This window comes from Anolis carolinensis, unplaced genomic scaffold (genome assembly GCF_035594765.1).
Source record: "Anolis carolinensis isolate JA03-04 unplaced genomic scaffold, rAnoCar3.1.pri scaffold_7, whole genome shotgun sequence".
Taxonomy (NCBI): Eukaryota; Metazoa; Chordata; class Lepidosauria; order Squamata; family Dactyloidae; genus Anolis; species Anolis carolinensis.
Genome location: NW_026943818.1, coordinates 1,791,899 through 1,812,925, shown reverse-complemented (window position 1 = coordinate 1,812,925; position 21,027 = coordinate 1,791,899). Strand labels below are relative to the sequence as shown.

General features: G+C 40.8%; 2 protein-coding genes across 9 annotated transcripts in view; one reads left to right on the top strand and one right to left on the bottom strand.

Moving 5' to 3' along the window:
- Positions 1-21,027, bottom strand: part of dync2i2 (dynein 2 intermediate chain 2) — a 145,708-nt gene that overhangs the window by 33,367 nt on the left and 91,314 nt on the right. The gene's annotated exons all lie outside the window — the stretch shown is intronic.
- The window catches only part of sptan1 (spectrin alpha, non-erythrocytic 1), a 92,181-nt gene continuing 71,429 nt past the window's right edge, over positions 276-21,027 (top strand). For 2 of the 8 annotated variants that reach the window (XM_062959403.1, XM_062959400.1), the window contains exons 1-3: positions 7,057-7,098; positions 18,474-18,713; positions 18,807-18,932. In XM_062959403.1, the coding sequence (XP_062815473.1) occupies positions 7,066-7,098; positions 18,474-18,713; positions 18,807-18,932 (399 nt within the window). In that variant the 5' untranslated portion in view covers positions 7,057-7,065. Of the gene's footprint in view, positions 428-7,038; positions 7,099-18,473; positions 18,714-18,806; positions 18,933-21,027 lie in introns of those variants that run through there. The other 6 variants (XM_062959406.1, XM_062959404.1, XM_062959401.1 and 3 more) reach the window with 5 other exon arrangements.

Below are 21,027 nucleotides of genomic sequence, written 5' to 3'. Positions count from 1 at the left end.
TCGGCTCTTTCCGTTGCTAGTCAGACAAAGGGCGGGGCTTAAGCAAAGATCGCGCCCCCTTTCTCTTCTCGTTCGGCTCTTTCCGTTGCTAGTCGGACAAAGGGCGGGGCTTAAGCAAAGATCGCGCCCCCTTTCTCCTCTCGTTCAACTTCGGCTCTTTCCGTTGCTAGTCAGGTGCAGGGCGGGGCTTAACTACAGGCCACACCCCCTTCCCCTTCTCGCTCCACTCGGCTCTTTCCGCCCAAGCCCGAACACACCTCCGCTTGGGTCTGCGGCGGTGACGTCACCATCGGCTATCTTATAAATAGGGGCGCTGACAGGAGCGGCCGCCAGTCGGCGTCTGTGAGGAGGCGGGAAGGTTTGCTGAGGGAAGAGCAGAGGTCGGTTGGATTGCGAGAGAGCGGCGCAGGCCCTTCATTCAGACCCGGTGAGGGGCTCGGGGAACCGGGGAGCGGAGAGAGGGTTTCCCCTGAAGGGAACGGGAGGCGGGGCGGAGGCCTAGGCCGCAACGGAGCCGCGAAGGCGCCGCGAGAGCGGGAAGGGGGCCCGGAAGAGCGCCCCCTCGAGGAGGCCCCGGGAAGCGCACCCTTCACCCACAGGTTGAGCACTGCAGCATCCTTGCCTTCATCATGTACATCAATGGGATATCTTGGAGATGGAGCCCAGATCTACATGCTGGATGGCGAAATTGGTGTTTCATAGATAGCCTGAAGGTTATCATGTGCACCCTAATAAAAACAGCTCCATCTTTTCTCCTGCAACATAACTTGGGAACCCCTCCACATATGCAATATAATAATATATAGAAATAATAACATTGTAATGTAGTAGTGCTGGTATATGGTATGTTATATTGATAATGTTGCCATATAATGTATTGTATATTGTATCTACTACAAATTATGCTATGGTACAATATATTATATAATGCTAGTAATATGTACTGGTAGTGTCTTATATATATATATATAGGGATATACTAATATGATAATATTTAATATATTGTATATACTTATTGTATTGATAATAATATTATAATGTAATGCAATATTATACTAATAATAATATAATAGCCTGAAGGTTATCATGTGCACCCTAATAAAAACAGCGCCATGGTGTTTCCTGCAACATCACTTGGGAGCCCCTCCACATATACAATATAATAATGTATAGAAATAATAACATTGTAATGTAGTAGTGTTGGTATATGGTGTGTTATATTGATAATATTTATTTATTTATTTATATCCCGCTCTTCTCACCCTGAAGGGGACTCAGAGCGGCTTACAAATCAAATGTACATACAATATATTATTAGCATAGCACAATATAAGCATTAAATTACTATATTGTAGTCTATCATTATATTATATTATATGGTAATATTATTAGTATTATTACATTTAATATATAATATATGACAAATATTATATAGTATTAATAGCATAATATTGTATTACATTATAATATTATTATTGATATATGTATATACAATATATTATATATTGATAAAGTTTTGTATATTATATATGTATATATATGTATATAAAATTAGCATAGCATGTTGCTATGGCACAGGAGACAAGATGAACTATCTTCCTGGCTCTCAGGTTGGTATGATGTCTTCCTGCCCCCCTCCTTCTTCTAATGTTGCCATATATAATATATTGTATATACTACAAATTATGATATGGTACAGTATATTATATAATACTAATAATATAATGTTCTGATAGTGTCTTATATATAAAGGGATATAATAATATGATAATATATAATATATTGTATATACTTATAATATTGATAATAATATAATATAATAATATTAATTATATATTTAATATACATTGAACAATCAGAAAAAAGTACCCTTGGGAATATTTTGGATTTTGGAATCCTTTGGTTTCCCAAGAAAGGATTCTCAACCTAGACTATACTGCCCACTGTCCAGTATTGGGAGAATGAAGAGTTGCTGGTCTGCACATTTTTGCGGAGAGTTGGTTAAGGCTGACGCCTCTTGAGTGCCACAAAAGAAAGGAGCAGCGAGATAATTTTGTGAAGCTTTACTTGGGAATAATTTTATAACGCAGTGGGATCGAGTTGGTCATTGACAAATGCAGGCTTAAAAGTTGCATTACTCTGCAAAACAGAGCCATTTGTGGGAGAATCCTGTACCTGTTCCCACCAAAAATATTATATTTATTTATACCCCACTTTATTTCTCCCGCAGGAGATTCAAAGGTTTCGTGCCTTTTGGTAGTAACTGGTGACCATTCCTGAGTTTGTTTGAGTGTAGGAATCCCTGTTTAATCCTTGTTATATTGTTGTTAAGTGTCTTCAAGCCAGGCTCAACTTGTGGTGACTCTCTCGGAGGGTTTTGTAGCAAGATTTGTTCAGATATTTGCCGTTGAGAGATTGTGCCTTGCCCAAGGTCACTCAGTGGGCCGAGAAGAGATTCAAACCCTGTTCTCCTAATTCCAGCACTATCACCATGTTGGCTGTCGCGTCAAATCCGTATGTCATTGGGATAGAGCCAAATAAAAATCCTAAAATGTCCAGAACGAAAGAAACAACCTGAAGACGCTGCATTAAAACATGCATTGCAAGAATGCGCTTTTCCAGCCAATATGCAGACAATACACACTCAAGCTTTTAAAGCTCCACTATCGGCTTCTTCTTCGGGCAAAAGAGGTTTTAATTTATTATTTTTTAACTGGAAGGAGATGCAATGATGGCGTTAAAGTCACAGACTGAGGTTTTCTATCAGATCTTGTTTTCTGCCGTTGTCCAGTAGAGCTGGTGTATTTTCTGCTTTGCGGTTAGCCAATAAAGGCATTACTGTAAGGTGGATTATGGATTTAGTTGTATTTTGCTGCATGAGGTGAGGTGAGTGTCTTGAAATATCTTAGCCCACCTGGTTGTTTACAAATATGATGCAACTGCAGAAGAATTTGCAGCATTTCCCCCCCCCCCCCCTTCCATAGTATTGCTGCACCCATCCTTTTCTTATCAAACTCCAACATGGCAAAGTTCATTTAAGCTTTGGACGCTGCCCATAGATTTCCTTGTAAGCCATTGGCACTGACTATCTGCTCTGCCCTTCATAGGAAGAAGTGAGTTTGTAAAAAATATATCTGCAGACTTTTTAATAAACAGCCTTAAAGGTACTGCCATGTTCCTTTTTTCTCCCTCCTTGTTACTCCAGGTTAATCCTTGAGTATACATTGAGGACAGGGTTGTTCCGTGACTATTTTCCCCACTATTTTATGACCCTGTTCTTTGTGGTTTTTATTTTTATTTCTTTCTCACCCCGAGTTTTAACTTAGTGTTCATGTGGCCCGCCCTTGTTTTTATTGGTTTTCTCATTTTGCGTTGTAATATATATTATTATTTATTGTATTGTTCAGTGTGTTATGATTTGTTTATATATATATATATATATATATATATATATATATATACACACACATATATATTCTGTTATATTGTATTGTTCTGGGCATGGCCCCATGTAAGCCGCCCCGAGTCCCCGTTGGGGAGATGGTGGCGGGGTATAAATAAAGTTTTATTATTATTATTATTATTATTATTATTATTGTAACCACATCATCATTTGCAGACGTTGGTATTATTTATTTATTTATTTGCGACATTTATATACTGCCCTTCTCACCCCGAAGGGGACTCAGGGCGGTTTACAAGTATATATACATGCAATATATTATATTATACAACTATATTGCAATATTATTAGTAATATTGCATGTAATATAAATATACAATTATAATAGTGACGTTGGTAGACCACTCTGCGTCATATATATATATATATATATATATATATATATATATATATATATATATATTGTAAGGTTCTTAATATCAGGACATCTTCACACAACCCCCCAGTCTTGATTCATAGAATTGAAGGGGGTGAAAGAGAGCTGGGTGGGGTTGCAGCTATTGCTTAGTTTTCTTGGCGCTGACCGTCTCTTTGCTGCTTCCGCCCTTGGAAAGAACAGCAGAGGCGACATTGTTGGGGAGGGGAGACAGAAAAGGAGAGGGGGATCCGCCCTAGATAGCCGGAGCAGCACGGATTCCAGGGCATATTTGACTTCGAAAATACTGCAAAAGCAAGCCCCCTCCCTTGATCTCTCCCCAAAGAATGGTTACCCCACCCAGAAATGAACTAGAAATCAATTCCCACCTGGTTTGCAAGGGGAAAAAAAGATCTACATGCAAAGGAAATGATGGACACGGTGTTGTAACCTACTTTTCAGAGCAATGGCTTCCCTCCGCTTTCATGTTCTCTGCTCTCGCCAAGGTCAGGAGGCAGGAATTAGCAGCGGAGGCAAAGGTGTGGTTTCTCTGGCTTCTAGGCAAAAGGCTTTCTTTCCTGAAAGCAAGATTTCCAAAGCTGGGAACTGAAAAACGGGCCGTGTAGCAATCTCTCTCTTCCTTCCCCGAGAAGAAAGCATTGCTGAAAACAATGGGATGCCTTGCCGAATGGAGGAGTTGCCATGTTTTGAGAGCTCCTTCGGTTAGACATGTTGGGCTGCTTCCTCTCTTCCAGAATAAATCATTCTTATTTATTTATTATTTATTTCCAATATTTATATCCCGCCCTTCTCACCCGAAGGGACTCAGAGAGGTTTACAACACTGGCACAATTAGGTGCCTATACAAAATCAATCAACAATACATAAAATCAGTTAAAAACTATTAAATACAGTATAAAATTGTAGTACAGTAGAGTCTCACTTATCCAAGCTAAACGGGCCTGCAGAAGCTTGGATAAGCGAATATCTTGGATAATAAGAAGGGATTAAGGAAAAGCCTATTAAACATCAAATTAGGTTATGATTTTACAAATTAAGCACCAAAACTTCATGTTATACAACAAATTTGACAGAAAAAGTAGTTCAATATGCAGTAATGTTATGTTGTAATTGCTGTATTTACGAATTTAGCACCAAAATATCACGATATATTGAAAACATTGACTACAAAAATGGCTTGGATTATCCAGAGGCTTGGATAAGCGAGGCTTGGATTAGTGAGACTCTACTGTATATAAATTTTAAAAATAGTATGCTCAGATCCATTCGTCCGAAAACCTCGTGTTTTATCCATAAATCAGTCCGTATCATCTTTGTCCGTTCTCTGTGCCGCTGTTTGATCACCGAGCACAGCTTGGGAAATGTATAAAGGATTTGCAAATGGGAGAACGGGGTCATGCATGATAGTAAGTGTAAATCCATCATTATGATGCTTAATCTTGTTTTCTCCTTTGCAAATGTTGCTATGGAGCAGCTTATATATACAGTGAAACTGAATGGCTCTCTGTATTAGGAATGTTCATTAGTATATTCCAGAATATTCTGCACAGCATTTGTTTTAGGGTGCGGTTTTCTTTGAGCCAGATATTTAATGTAACTTCTATTGTTATACGAAATTAGCATTGAATGGTTTTGTAAAATAATAGGGCAGACGTCTAGGAATTCTGACCTTTTCCCTATGAGGCTGGTCATGATATCTGCAGTATGGAGAAGAAACCGTGCATGAAGAAAACGGAACTTGTGGGTTGAGATATATAAATCAAATCTGCAAAAATAGAGCAATTGCATGTTTGTTTTGAAAATACACCTTTAATTTTTTTAAAAGACGTCTTGCTAGTAGTGAAATTAAGAAAAATTGAATTTATTTGCCAGCAGGTGAACTTAATATCTTGCTCCCCTCCCTTTTTTTTGAAGGTTGTGATGTTCTTTTGCTGCATATTCAGAAGGAACAAACAAGCGGTGCAATGAATTTTTAAACAGAGTCCCTTTGGAGAGCCAGTTTTATTCCCCCCATTAATATTCTTATTTGGAACCTGCTTTCAGATGAAAACTTGGAACTGTATGCAGATATTACGAGCTGACATAGACTGGCAACCACAGCATATTGCAGCATATTGCATATTGCATTTTATATCATACCCTGATCTTTGTTTAATATAATGTTATGCCAGAGCTCTCTCAACAGTTTCATGTTGGAGGCACACTTTTCAGATGGGCATCATTTCGTGACACAGTGATTCAGTTTTGCTAGCAACCAGTGGTTAAATCAACCCCTTATAGGAGATACCGACACATCCATACATTGTAATAACAAAATGTATGGGGATTTACCCAATATCTCGCGAAAACCTTTCATTTATGTGTTGTCGAAGGCTTTCATGGCCGGAAGCTGGCTATTTGCAACATTCGCACTTGCCTCCATAGGAGCCTCCGGTGGCCTAGGGGATAAAAGCCTAGTGACTTGAAGGTTGGGTTGCTGACCTGAAAGCTGCCAGGTTCGAATCCCACCCGGGGAGAGTGTGGATGAGCTCCCTCTGTCAGCTCCAGCTCCATGTGGGGACATGAGAGAAGCCTCCCACTAGGATGGTAAAACATCAAAACATCCGGGCGTCCCCTGGGCAACGTCCTTGCAGATGGCCAATTCTCTCACTCCAGAAGCAACTCCGGTTGCTCCGGACACGAAAAAAAAAATTGCCTCCATCAGAGAGTGTTGTTGCGAATGCTGCTTTTCGAGAGCGGGCAACCTGATCCTCTGTCCATTTACTTGGAGTGCTCAGAGAGGCTGGTTTCCAGGTAAGCCTGCCTAGGATTTCAGATTTAATCACTGTCTTGGCATTGAACCAGAGTCCTACAAATAAGAGATAAAAGTTTGTGTTTTGTTTTTTACACAAGATAAAATGTTTCATTTTAAAAGGAAGTGTAGGCCTCCCATAGGAGTTGTTTTACATGTCAACAGTGGAGTTTGTACCTATGAGAGTAGGAAATGGACCTTGGTGACATGACAGTCTCGGCCAGCTAGCAATAAATTCCCAATTCTTTTTATTATCGGGAACATGCTCATAAATAGCTGGGCAAAAGTGCTTCCTGCAGTGATGTTGGGCTGGGAAGGTAGCTAGTCACGGCTAAATAAGGTAAGAACGTATAGTGTGCTTAAGTTGCAACTAGTACAACGTTGTCTCGGTGTGCTCCTCCCTTTTAGACACTGCGTTCCTCCTCCTCCTCCATCATGTTGTCGTCATTTCGCAAAGTCCGGGTTCAGGTATTCTGCACTGTGCATCCTTCCTGCTTGCTGTTCAGTGTTTGCATTTGATAAAATGTATGCACAGCATTATTTGTGTTGGTGCCTGTAACAAAAATATAAATATATAGCCATCTGCTGTTAGAGTGTGCCTAATGGCTTTATAACAGGCATGGGCAAACTTCAGCCCTCCAGGTGTTTGGACTTCAACTCCCACAATTCCTTTTTATATATATATATATATATAATTCGTGATTTTGACATATACATAAAAATTTGAAAGGAAACGAGAAAACATAAAGAAAGAATATATATATATATATATATATATATATATATATATATACCTTTATGTATGCATATAATGTATAGTAATAGAGCAAGAAAACAAGAACAAACACCAAAGCAAACTCCTGTATCCACTCCCACTCCTCTACACTACATTGTAAAACATCCTTTCGACATTAGATATATTCGGCAAATCATCGTATATAACCTAGAGTCTAAGAGCTTCTGTAAGCGATAGTCACAAAAGTTCTATATTGCTTCTTAACAGATATTGTCTCAATTTATTCCAATCGGTCCATTGTCTTGGCGAGATGCTCTGTGATACTTTTTGTGTTAATAGATCCATGTTTTTGATGTCAATTAGCTTCAGCATCCATGTTTCTAATGTGGGAATTTCCTGTGTTTTCCATAGTTTGGCAATACATATCCTGGCCGCTGTTACCATATATGTAAAGAGTTTTTCGGTATTGAAGTCCATTTGAAAAGCAACCATACCTAATAAAAAATATTCTGGTTTTGTGTTAAATTTAATTTGCAATTTTTCTCCAACCTACGGAAGTTTGGAGTTGTGGGAGTTGTAGTCCAAAACACCTGGAGGGCCAAAGTTTGCCTGTGCTTGCTTTATAACAAATGAATTCTAAACATTATATACATTTTGGACTTTGCTTTTTTCCCTTTCTTGTGCATGGTGTGTCACCAGTGTGCCTCCATTCTATCTCATTTGAAAAACCAATTTATTAGGACTTTTTAATAGCAGTGTGATGTTTTTGTTTGATAACCTGCTGCTGTTGGTTTTGTTTTGAGTGTCAGTGAGCAAATTAAATCCAATGTTAGCCCTATCTGAAATACATCCAATACAAAGAGGACATTTTAGTTAACTAATAAATCTAATTGAATTTACCAGGTCATCTCCAGACAGCCGGATCATTACATTCCACTTGACTTTATTTTCATTTTACTTGTGGACTGCGGGTTGCTTTTTGTAAAAGGGCATTGCTTTTAAGAGTCCCACAAACCACTCTGTCCTGCCTCTTTTTTTGCTTTTCCATTAAAACCTAGGTTTTAACTTGGAGTATTGATAGCTAACCTTCGACAACACCACTCACCTTTTACCAGATTACCAAAATTCTGGATTCATGTGTTCTTTTGGGACGAGTGGCTTCGCAAGTGAAGACAATATCCCTCTTTCCTGAAATTGTGGAGAGTGTATTGCTGTCACGCTCATATTGATATTCTAGACAGAACAATGACGGGGTTGTTTTGTTCCTGTGGTGCGTGTTATCTCTAGGCCTTTAAACAGAGGCTGGGTGGGCACCTTTCAGAAGTGTTTTAGTTGTATATTCCTGCGAGATAGACGGATAGACTATATTGCCCTTGCAGTCCCTTCCAGCTCAGTGATTCTTGGTGCAGCTGTGATTGCCGCATTGTGAAAGGAATATTGGAGATCTGGATCTAGCAAGATAGCGTAAGCATCCATGGATACAGTATTTATTTATTTATTTATTTATTTATTTGCAGTATTTGTATTCTGCCCTTCTCACCCCGAAGGGGACTCAGGGCGGATCACATTATATACAAATAAGGCAAACATTCAGTGCCCATATACACATAGAACAGAGACAGACGCAGAGGCAATTTAACCTCCTGAGGGGATGTTCGATTCTCGCCACAGGGGGGAGCAACTGCTTCATCATCCACTGTGACTGCACTTCCTCATTCCAACGTGGTAAATTAGTTAAATTAGCCTCCCCACTTTATAAGTGGTACCTTATTTCCTACCTGATAGATGCAACTATCTTTCGGGTTGCTAGGTCAGCAACGAGCAGGAGCTATTTTTTATTTTTTAATTGACGGGTGCTCACCCCGCCACGGGCTGGCCTCGAACTCATGACCTCATGGTCAGAGTGATTTATTGCAGCAGGCTGCTCACCAGCTTGCGCCACAGCCTGGCCCAGTAGGAAGAGTGCCGACAAGGTGTGGATGCGGAAATATGTTGCCAGTGTTAGAGAGGGTGCTTTTTAGTTCTACACATTGGGGAAAATATGCACAATTCTTTCTCGCGCGCATGACTAGTCAGCTTCTAGAAGCAACAGGTTGTCTGTTTTGGGAGCAGAATGCTGCGCTGGGCCTTTGGACTGATCCAAGGGGGCTCTTCTTTTGTTTGCGTGCCCTCCCCTCTACAAAAAAAACTGGCATGAAAAACGCTGAGCCTTGATCTGGCTGCTGATTTGCCCTCGCTCTAATACCCCTTGAACCCACCTCCTCTATTTACAATGGCTTTTCCTTTGTGAAGAGTGCTGCTGACATCATGGCTGTTGATTGGTGGGATCTAAAAATATCACATGCTCAGCATTCCTGCTTTAGATGCCTGGCATTCTGTTTTTCAAATTAGTGCTTCTAAAGGACAGACAATGAACTGGAACTTGCTGAAACCATTTACCTATTTGGCTTCCACTTCCCCGGTCTACAATTTATTTTTTTATTTATTTATTTGCTACATTTATATCCCGCTCTTCTCAGAGCGGCTCACAAATCAAATGTAAATACAATATATTATATACTATTAATTCTATACTGTTGTTTAATTTAGGACGCAAGGAGTAAGGTTCCTTGATTCCCTCTTCTCAATATCTCTACACCAGGGGTCCCCAAACTAAGGCCCGGGGGCCGGATGCGGCCCTCCAGGGTCATTTACCTGGCCCCCGCCCTTAGTTTTATAATATAATCTTTTTATATCAGTTTTAATAATATAATATATTGTATATACATATAATATTGATAATAATATCATTTTATACAATACAATACTAACAATAATATCATATAATAATATTAATTATATGTTAAATATTACATATAATATTACAGTATAGTGGTATAGTTCAATATAGTATAAAGCTAATATTGTGCTATGCTAATAATATAATATATTGTATGTACATACAGCTGCTCTGAGTTCCCTTTGGGGTGAGAAAGGTGGGAAATAAATGTAGTAAATGAATAAATAAATAATTTTGGACTTAGGCTCGCCCAAAGTCTGAAATGACTTGAAGACACACAACAACAACAATCCTAATTAACCCGACTATCTCATTGGCCAGTAGCAGGCCCACACTTTCCATTGAAATCCTGATAGGTTTATGTTGGATAAAATTGTTTTCATTTTTAAATATTGTATTGTTCTTTCATTGTTATTGTTCTATGCACTACAAATAACACATATGCAGTGTGCATAGGAATTCGTTCGTAATTTTATTCAAATGATAATTCGGCCCCTCAACAGTCTGAAGTATTGTGGACTGGCCCTCTGCTTTAAAAGTTTGAGAACCCCTGCTCTACACCTTTTCTTAACCCATATCAATAATATAAACTCAGGAGTGAGACCCATCTGGACCTTCCAGATGTCTTAGACTACTTTTCTGCAAAACAGAATCGGTTAGGGAGAGAAATACTTTCTCGGCAACTGTCCTGCTTCCCCCTCTGCCTCCTTCATTGTCCCATCTCTTAGGAGACAAGTAACCCAATTCATTCGGCTTCCCCGCCCAGCCTGGAACTTTCTATCTAGTGGCTGACCTTATCGGCGCAATGCACATGGCCATGGGAGGGGCTGTGCCAATGCATGGCAGCTGGCAGAAATGCCTGGAATGCAGCAATGACGGGCGCCTGGGCCTGCCTACATCGGCAACCTTCGGAGCAAAGTCTCCCTCCAGACCAAGCCCAGCGACTCCCAGGTCCCTTTGTTTGTTTTTCGGGCATCCTTTGTGCTTTGATGGTTTTGGTGCCTTTTTCTGAGAACAAAGGACGGGCCTCTTTAACCTGCAGGGGACAAATCGGGAGGCAGCTTTCAGTCTGGGGTGAAAATATCGAAAGCTGACTTCATTCCTGTGTTCCTGTGAAGCGCCCATGGGATTGGTCATTGGTGGCCGGGTGGCGTGAGTACTGGTTGCATTTTGGCAGGACACCGACATATTCGCATCCGGTTATGTGTGTGTATGTGTTCCTTTCCTGCAGGAAGGAACAGTCCATTATTTCAGACCAAAGCACTCCCCCCCCCCCCCAATTGACTCGCTCTACTTACTGTACTTACAAAGAGAGGCTTTATTTTTCTAAATTCTCCTTAAAGGGCAAGGCTGCGTGCTTTGAATCGCAAGAGCAGGGGTTTGTGTTGTCGAAGGCTTTCCTGGCCGGGATCACAGGGTTGTTGTATGTCTTTCGGGCTGTGTGACCATGTTCCAGAAGTATTCTCTCCTGACGTTTTGCCCACATCTATGGCAGGCATCCTCAGAGGTTGCGAGGCATGGAGAGACTAGGCAAGGAAGGTAAATCTATATCTGTGGAGAGTCCAGGGTGTGACAAGAGTCCTTTGTTAATGTGTTGTCGAAGGCTTTCATGGCCGGGATCACAGGGTTGTTGTATGTCTTTCGGGCTGTGTGACCGTGTTCCAGAAGCATTCTCTCCTGACGTTTCGCCCACATCTATGGCAGGCATCCTCAGAGGTTGTGAGGCATGGAGAGACTAGGCAAGGAAGGTAAATCTATATCTGTGGAGAGTCCAGGGTGTGACAAGAGTCCTTTGTCAATGTGTTGTCGAAGGCTTTCATGGCCGGGATCACAGGGTTGTTGTATGTCTTTCGGGCTGTGTGACCATGTTCCAGAAGTATTCTCTCCTGACGTTTCACCCACATCTATGGCAGGCATCCTCAGAGGTTGTGAGGTATGGATAAACAAGGAAAGTAGCAGGGGTTGTTTCCCTTAGTGAAGGATGGTGTTTCTTGGAGACAGGCAATAACCAGGGGTCCTAGGCAACCGCAATAATAATAATAATAATAATAATAATAATAATAACAACAAAACTTTATTTATACCCCGCCACCATCTCCCCAACGGGGACTCGGGGTGGCTTACATGGGGCCATGCCCAGAACAATACAATATAACAAAATATAAAAAACAAGAAATCATTAGTCCTTGCCGTGAGGGAAGCAAAGACGTGAGAAGGGATGCAGGTGAGAACAGGTGCGCATGGAAAGCGCCTCCCTGCCCCACCCTGGCGGCACCGAGTTTGAAAAGCCTGCGTTCAGCATGATTGCAATCCCCGGAGAAATGCATTTGTAGCAATTAGTCATCTGCCTTCACGTCTCTTGGTGCCTTTTCTTGGGAGCCAAGTTACCAGACTGAAACTAGCAGGGAGAGCATCTGGTTTTGTCAGATACGCAAACTGGATCTGTGGCCGAACTCACCAGTCTTCGCTCTAACTCTTGTCTCTCTTTGGCGTCGTTGTGTAACCTTTGGAGGGGGGCCATGAGGTGGAGGCATCGGTTGGCCTTTATCTGGCAATGATATTCTGGAATCCTGCAGTATTGATTTAGAAAGTGAAGGATCCGCCAAATTCCGCAATCTTCAGTCTCCGACACAGACACCCCTGCTTAAAATGCCGCAATGCAGCTGGGTTCACAAGGAGAACAACTGCTGGGGCTGAAATCGCTGTCTGTGGCCCCGGGATGGGTGGATCCACCCGCCGAATATTACGTGTGCACTTCTTGTCAGTCAGAGATGAGAAATCGGCAACAGAAGGCTGTGGCAAATAATTCCCCGTCTTTTGTGCTTTTGGTTACTTGGAATGAATTGTACACAGATGTTTCCTGAGTCTCTGGCATGCTCCGAGAAGAGATTAAGTAATGGCACATTCCCTATCCTTTTCCATTTCCCCCCAAAAGTTTAATTTGTTTTTCCATTACTGACCATTTCACAGACTTTCTGTAGATGTCATCGGTGAAAGATTTAAATTATTACAGCGGAAGGGCCGTTCCTTAGAACATGTGGCACAGACCCAGCTTTACTGCAGTCTGATTTGTTCAACAGATTGCTGAAACCATGAACTTAACCCCTATAATGCTTGATATTCCAAACTTGGAGGTTTGGCCATTCACTATGGGCCACAAACTGTATGGCAAGTGACCAAATAAACTACTGTATATACTCGAGGATAAGCCTAGTTTTTCAGCCCCTTTTTTAAGACTGAAAAAGCCCCGGGTAAGAGTCCTGGTTAGCTTATATTTGGGTCAGCTTATACTTGAGAATATATGGTACATTTTTTATTATTCTCTATTATTATTGGTATTATTACATTTATTATTTTTCTCTATTATTGTTGCTACTACAGTAGAATCTCACTCATCCAACATTCGCTTATCCAACATTCTGGATTATCCAACGCATTTTTGTAGTCAATGTTTTCAATACATCATGATATTTTGGTGCTAAATTTGTAAATACAGTAATTACTACGTAGAATTACTGTGTATTGAACTACTTTTTCTGTCAAATTTGTTGTATAACATGATGTTTTGGTGCTTAATTTGTAAAATCATAACGTAATTTGGTGTTTAATAGGCTTCTCCTTAATCTCGCCTTACTATCCAACATAGAATCATAGAATAGTAAAGTTGGAAGAGACCACATGGGCCATCTAGTCCAACCCCCTGCTAAGAAGCAGGAAATCGCATTCAAAGCACCCCCGACAGATGGCCATCCAGCCTCCACCACGGCCCCGGGGAGAGAGTTCCACTGTCGAACAGCCCTTCTCACAGTGAGGAAGTTCTTCCTGATGTTCAGGTGGAATCTCCTTTCCTGTAGTTTGAAGCCATTGTTCCATTGTGTCCTAGTCTGCAGGGCAGCAGAAAACAAGCTTGCTCCCTCCTCCCTATGACTTCCCTTCACGTATTTGTACATGGCTCTCATGTCTCCTCTCAGCCTTCTCTTCTGCAGGCTAAACATGCCCAGCTCTTTAAGCCGCTCCTCATAGGGCTTGTTCTCCAGACCCTTAATCATTTTAGTCGCCCTCCTCTGGACGCTTTCCAGCTTGTCAACATCTCCCTTCAACTGTGGTGCCCAAAATTGGACACAGTGTGATTCCAGGTAACGTGGTCTGACCAAGGCAGAATAGAATAAGGGGGAGCAGGACTTCCCTGGATCTAGACGCTATTCCCCTCTTGATGCAGGCCAGAATCCCGTTGGCTTTTTTAGCAGCCGCATCACATTGTTGGCTCATGTTCATCTTCCTCCCCACGAGGACTCCCAGGTCTTTTTCGCACACACTGCTGTCAAACCAGGCATCGTCCCCCATTCTGTATCTTTGATTTCCATTTTTTCTGCCGAAGTGAAGTATCTTGCTTATCCAACGTTCTGCCGGCCCGTTTATGTTGGATAAGTGAGACTCTACTGTATATGGTACATTTATTATTCTTCTCTATTATTATTGGTATTATTACATTTATTATTTTTCTCTATTATTGTTGCTACTATTACATTTATTTTACTCTATTTTTATTATTATTAATAATACATTTATTATTTCACTCTGATATTATTATTATTATTATTGCATTTATTATTTACTCTATTTATTATTACTTGTGTTATTTTCCTATATTTTTATTATTATTATTATTATTATTAAATGTATTATTTTCCTCTATTATTATTAAAAGGATACATAAGCACATTGAAATTGAAGATGAGAATAATGATTTGATCAGAGTTGGACAGTCTTATCTTAAATTTGAACTTTATGTAAATATCCAAAAACATTTAACCTACTGATGCCTCAATTAATGCAATTTTATTGGTATCTATTTTTATTTCTGAAATTTACCACCCTTGGCTTATACTGGAGTCAATGTTTTCCCAGTTTTTTGTGGTAAAATTAGGTCCCTCGGCTTATATTCGGGTCGGCTTATACTTGAGTATATACGGTAATTTGTTCCTGGGTCCTTTTGGTCAGTTTTTATTTTGAGGTGGGCAATTGCGGAAACAATCCAGCTACAACCCACACAGATTTGTTTGGATATTATGACATCGAGAAACCATGAGTTCATGTTTCTAGCTTTGTGACCAATTAGCAGAGCATAGGTACTGCATATATGTAAATCACCAGCACATTTACATATATGTAGTAAACCGGTTTTCAGAAAACCACACCGTGGCCTGTTGTGACATGCAAACATAATCACTACATATTTGGCTTTTACATGTAATGATGGCCACAACACCTTTGTTATTACAAGAATGAGCCTTTACACACACAAGGACAATACTGAGAGTTTTCACCTTGATCTAGCTACCATTCCTTATTATGGGTGAGAAGTGAGAATATTATGCTGTGACTTGTTTTGACTGATGTCTAACCATCATTAGAATAAACTAAATAAAATAGTTCAAACATAGTGGGAAAAACTGGGTTTTTGTTGTTATTGTTAGGTGCGTTCAAGTCAACTCCAACTTATGGAGGAATGGAGTCAATATGTTATAGTGGTTTGAGTGCTGGAAACCAGATTTCAGATCTTCACTTAGCCATAGAAACCTAACATGGGTCAGGCTGTGAGCATTGCTGATATTGTCACTATCAGCATGTCTCTTTTTAATTTTGGGCACTTAAACAAAGAGCTCTCCGGCATGTTTTGTTTGTGACGGATGGGGCAGTTTTTCCCCTTCCAGTATTTTCCACCTTTTTAGGAGACAATTGAGAGGCTGGCGGGCTGCAGTCTGAGTAGGCTTTCGCCGCACTGCAGCAATGCAAATAGGCCTGTCAATTGCTCATAAAGGGCCTTTTTCTGCTAGTGCTTCATCTTGGCTGTCTTCAGTTGTCGGTTGCGTTCTGTGTTACTGTGCTATTTTGTTAAAAAACGATGTAAAATGTGGACTTCTAAAAAGAAATAGGCGGTTCTTTGGTTTAACTTTGGAGAAGTGGTTTGACCAGTCGTGGATACCTTTTGCAGAATTGTCATAATCACAATCATCATGATTATTATTTACCTGCCAGGGTAAAATTGAAAGATAAAACATAGATCTTGTTGTTTATTGTTAGCATAACCCAGTGATGGCCAACCTATGACACGCGTAGCCATTTTTGCTGACACACTGCCGCATTCAGATTGATTGGATGACTAATGTCTTTTGTGGCCAAATTTGGTGTGATTTGGTCCAGTGGTTTTGTTGTTTACTCCATGGGAATTATGCACATTACACACACATACACATATGTATGTATCATTCTATTATTATTCTATTATTATTGTAGTATATTATTATATTATTACTATTATATTATTATTATACTATTCATTATTCATGACTACATTGAGACTACAATAGAGAGAAATCAGCGTGGAAATTGCAAGAGGTACCATAGATTGTTGTACATGGAAATAATGGTAGTAAATAGTTTTTGATTTATTAAATACAGTTATATATTTCAATTATATATTTTTCTTATTTAAACTATATATATTGTGATATTATGGTTTTTTTCTCAAAGTGACACACCACCCAAGTCATGCTAGGTTTTTTGGTGAATTTTGACACACCAAGCACAAAAGGTTGCCCATCATTGGCATAACCAATTTATTTATTTATTTATTTATTGCATTTATATACCACTTTTCTCACCCCTGGGGGGACTCAAAGCGGTTCACAACATAATCAATGGCAAATTTCAATGCCTCACATATATAAAATATCACACATCAAATTGACAGACATATGAAAATAGATTAAAACCGTTACAACTATAAAATGATAACAACAATCACAGACTCAACATAAAACCTTTAGACCTTGCATTGATCCCGGAATGTCTTTAATTACTTTTTACTTCCAGATTTCTGTCATTCATCAAATGCCTGCTTGAATAACCAAATCTTAAGTTGTTTCCTAAATGCTAAGAGGGAGGCGGCTGATGTAATCTAATGATAAATACACACAGATGTCTATACTAGACAATGTCGAAGAGATAAGCAAACACTATAAAGGTTCAAAACATAAAAAGAGGTATGTATATTAGAGCATCATGCAAAGGCCACAGAAATAGTCAGGCCTCTCTGAGTATAGAGCTATCTTCTTTCTATGTCAAAAAGATAAGCAAATACTATAAAAGTTCAAAACATAAAATGCAATATGTAATTTAGAGCATCATGTACATACAATATTCACCTGAGAGTTAACCAATGGTGAGGGATTATGGAAGTTGTGGTCCAAACAGAGGAGGTCCAACCATAAGGCGAACTAGGCACTTGCCTGTGGCGCCATCGTCCCAGGGGCGCCATCGTCCTGAGAGGAGGGCACCACTCTCCACCTCCTTCTCTTTTGGGCCTTCCGGCGGCCACGCTGGGCCTCCCGGTGCCCGTGCTGGGCTTTCCGGCCGGCGCAGACCCACCTTCGCACCACGGGAGCCCACCTTTGGGGACTTCAGAGATTGTGAGGTCTGTGGGAACTTGGAAGCTAGGTATGTGGGGTTTATATATCTGTAGAAGGTCCAGGGTGGGAGAAAGAACTTTTCTTTGAAGCAGGTGTGAATGTTGTAATTAATCACCTTGATTAGCATTTAATGGCCCTGTGGCTTCAAGGCCTGGCTTCTTCTTGCCTGGGAGAATCTTTTTTTGGGAGGAGTTAGCTGTCCCTGATTGTTTACTGTCTGGATTTCTTCTGTTTTCAGAGTGTTGTTCTTTATTTATTGTCCTGATTTTAGAGTTTTTTTTAATACTGAGGGCTATCTGGGTTATCTAAGTCCACACTGCCCTATATCCCTGTTCAATGTTTAGTGCTAAATTCGCAAATATAGTAATTCCTACATAACATTACCATGTATTGAACTGCTTTTTTCTATTGATTTGTTGTAAAACATGATGTTTTGGTTCTTAATTTGTTAAATCATAATGTAATTTGATGTTTAATAGGCTTTTCCTTTATCTTTCCTTATTATCCAACATTTTCGCTTATCCAACGCTTTTATTTTTCAGTGATTGGTTTGGGGGGGGGGGGGGGGGCAAAATTCTGTTCGCCTACACTTGAAAAATACCTAGGGCCGGCTCTGGGTCCAAATATCTCAGGTGGGAAAAATACTGTATACTTTCCCAGTTCTCAGGCTGCCATCAGTCCAAGACAACCATTTGAAATTTTAAACTTTGGAGGAATGAAATCTAGAACCTTTTGCATTCAAAGTATGTGCTCCTTGCAGTGGTGTGAGCCTTTTGAGTTTTCCTTTCGTAATCCTGCTTGTGTGCCAGTCATTCAATGCTCATTCGGTGCTCATTTGTTGCCTTTTGGCTTTCAGAGAATGGACCCTACCGGTGTCAAAGTGCTGGAAACGGCAGAGGACATACAAGAGAGGCGCCAACAGGTTCTGGACCGCTACCACCGGTTCAAGGAGCTCTCCACGTTGAGGCGCCAGAAGCTGGAGGATTCCTACCGCTTCCAGTTCTTCCAGCGCGATGCGGATGAGCTGGAGAAATGGATCCAGGAGAAGCTCCAGATTGCGTCGGACGAGAACTACAAGGATCCGACCAATTTACAGGTAGGAACCTTTCCCGGTTGTGAATGGAGGTTGTGGGCCATCTGGAGAAGACGGCGGGGTCGGTAACGTACTGCTCTTGTTTCCCTCTTTCAGGGGAAGCTGCAGAAGCACCAGGCCTTTGAAGCCGAGGTGCAGGCCAACTCTGGGGCCATCGTGAAACTGGACGAGACTGGGAACCTCATGATCACGGAAGGGCATTTCTCAAGTGAAACCATCAGGGTGAGTGTTGGAGGGCTCTACTTGTTGCAGGGTTGGGGTTTTTTATTATTGTTTATTTATTTATTTACAGCATTTATATTCCGCCCTTTTTTCTCACCCCGAAGGGGACTCAGGGTGGATCACATTACATATAGGCAAACATTCAATGCCTTTTAACATAGAACAAAGACAAGACAAACATAGGCTCCGAGCGGGCCTCGAACTCATGACCTCCTGGTCAGAGTGATTCATTGCAGCTGGTTGCAGCTGGCTTGCTCTCCAGCCTGCGCCACAGCCCGCCACAAAATTTTAAAATTTTCTCTTGAGAAACATGCTTTAAAAACTTTTTTAAAAATCTTATACAGACTTAAGGATTTGAGCTAGCATACAGTAGCCCCATATAGCAATATTTCTGGCTCTGGGGGAGGTGCTCTTCTCTGTTTCCAAGCCAAGGAGCCTGCGTTGTCCATAGACACCTCCTGGTCATGTGACCAGCATGACTGCATGGAGCACCATTACCTTCCCGCCAGAGCAGTACCTATTGATCTACTCACATTTGTATGCTGAAGAATCTAGAGATAACAATTTCTTAATTCAGTTTTTCACTTTCATGGGAGTCTTGTGCCCCCGAAGCCCAGTGCTATGGAGGACTTGATTTCAATGTAGCTAACCATCTTAAGCATTATGCCCTCCTCTGCCACATATAATAATAATAATAATAATAATAATAACAACAACAACAACAACAACTTTATTTTTATACCCCGCCCCAACTCCCCTAAGGGACTCGGGGCGGCTTACATGGGGCCATGCCCGATACAACAATCAAATAACAATAACAAAGCAATAACACAATTATTCCAATAAAAACATCAGCATCAGTAAAAAAACAGTCATTAAAATCAACATGTAATATACAATGTTAAAAACAGGAGACTAATTCATAGATCCCAGGCAAAGTGCATATTCACCCTGCAGCTAGCTATTGTCAGCTAGTTAGCCAGATAACCAACTTGTGAATAAACTATTATATTCATTCTTGCCCCTCAGTGTCAATGAACTGGGGTTTTGATGCTCCAGGCTGGGATCCAGCTTGACATCCAGAAACACTTTTTTTAACCTTTCCCGCCGAGGCGGTACCTATTGATCTACTCACATTTTTACATGTGTTCGAACTGCTCAGTTGGCTAACAGTGGGAGCTCACCCCATCCCGCAAATTTGAACTGCCAACCTTCAGGTCAGCTGTTCCGCAGCACAAGAGTTTGACCCATTGCGCCACTGCGGCCCCTATAGCTATAGCTCCCATCAGTCCTAATAGGGATGGTCAGGGATGATGGGAATTATAGCATCAGTATGTGTGGTTTGTGATTAGGAACTGCAGCCTGCTTTTCCTGCCGGTCCATTTGGTGCAAGAGAACTCTTCCTTACTGGGACCTTCTAGGATAGTGTGGCTTCAGTTCCAGTCTGCAAACTATACTGAAACATAATGCTTATAGAAGTGTATGGAGAGATGGTGCCTGTGGAGTCGGGTCTCTGTTCTGTCTGCGATGGTAACCCCTGTGTGTCGTCGGTTTAGTCTTTCACGCCATACAGGACCGCTCAGCGCCCCATAGTTACTACCACCCATGTTGGGGCCCACATACGAGTAGGTGGATTGCTAGCTGTTGGTGTGTTGCTTTCTCTCTCTATCGCTTTCCCCCCTTTTTGCTGAATGTCTCTGTTCCTTTCTCCTCCCTCTACTCTTTAAAGTTTGGGAATACTTCGCATGTTGCGAAAACACGGGGCTCCCGCTGGGAATGGCATCCCTCGAGTTCACTTTGAATAATTCCTTGGAGAAAGGGTTGTGCTCTGCTTTTCAGCCTCCTAATGCAAAACTTAAAAAACACAACATGCCAATGAGTCAGAAAAGAGCATTAAAGCAACTCGCTTGGTACAAAGATACAGTCCTGTAGTAGGAGATGAAATAGCTCAAGGAAAAAAAATAATATTTATTTATTTATTTACTTACTACATTTATATCCCGCTCTTCTCACCCCGAAGGGGACTCAGAGCGGCTTACAAATCAAATGTACATACAATATATTATTAGCATAGCACAAAATGAGCATTAAATTA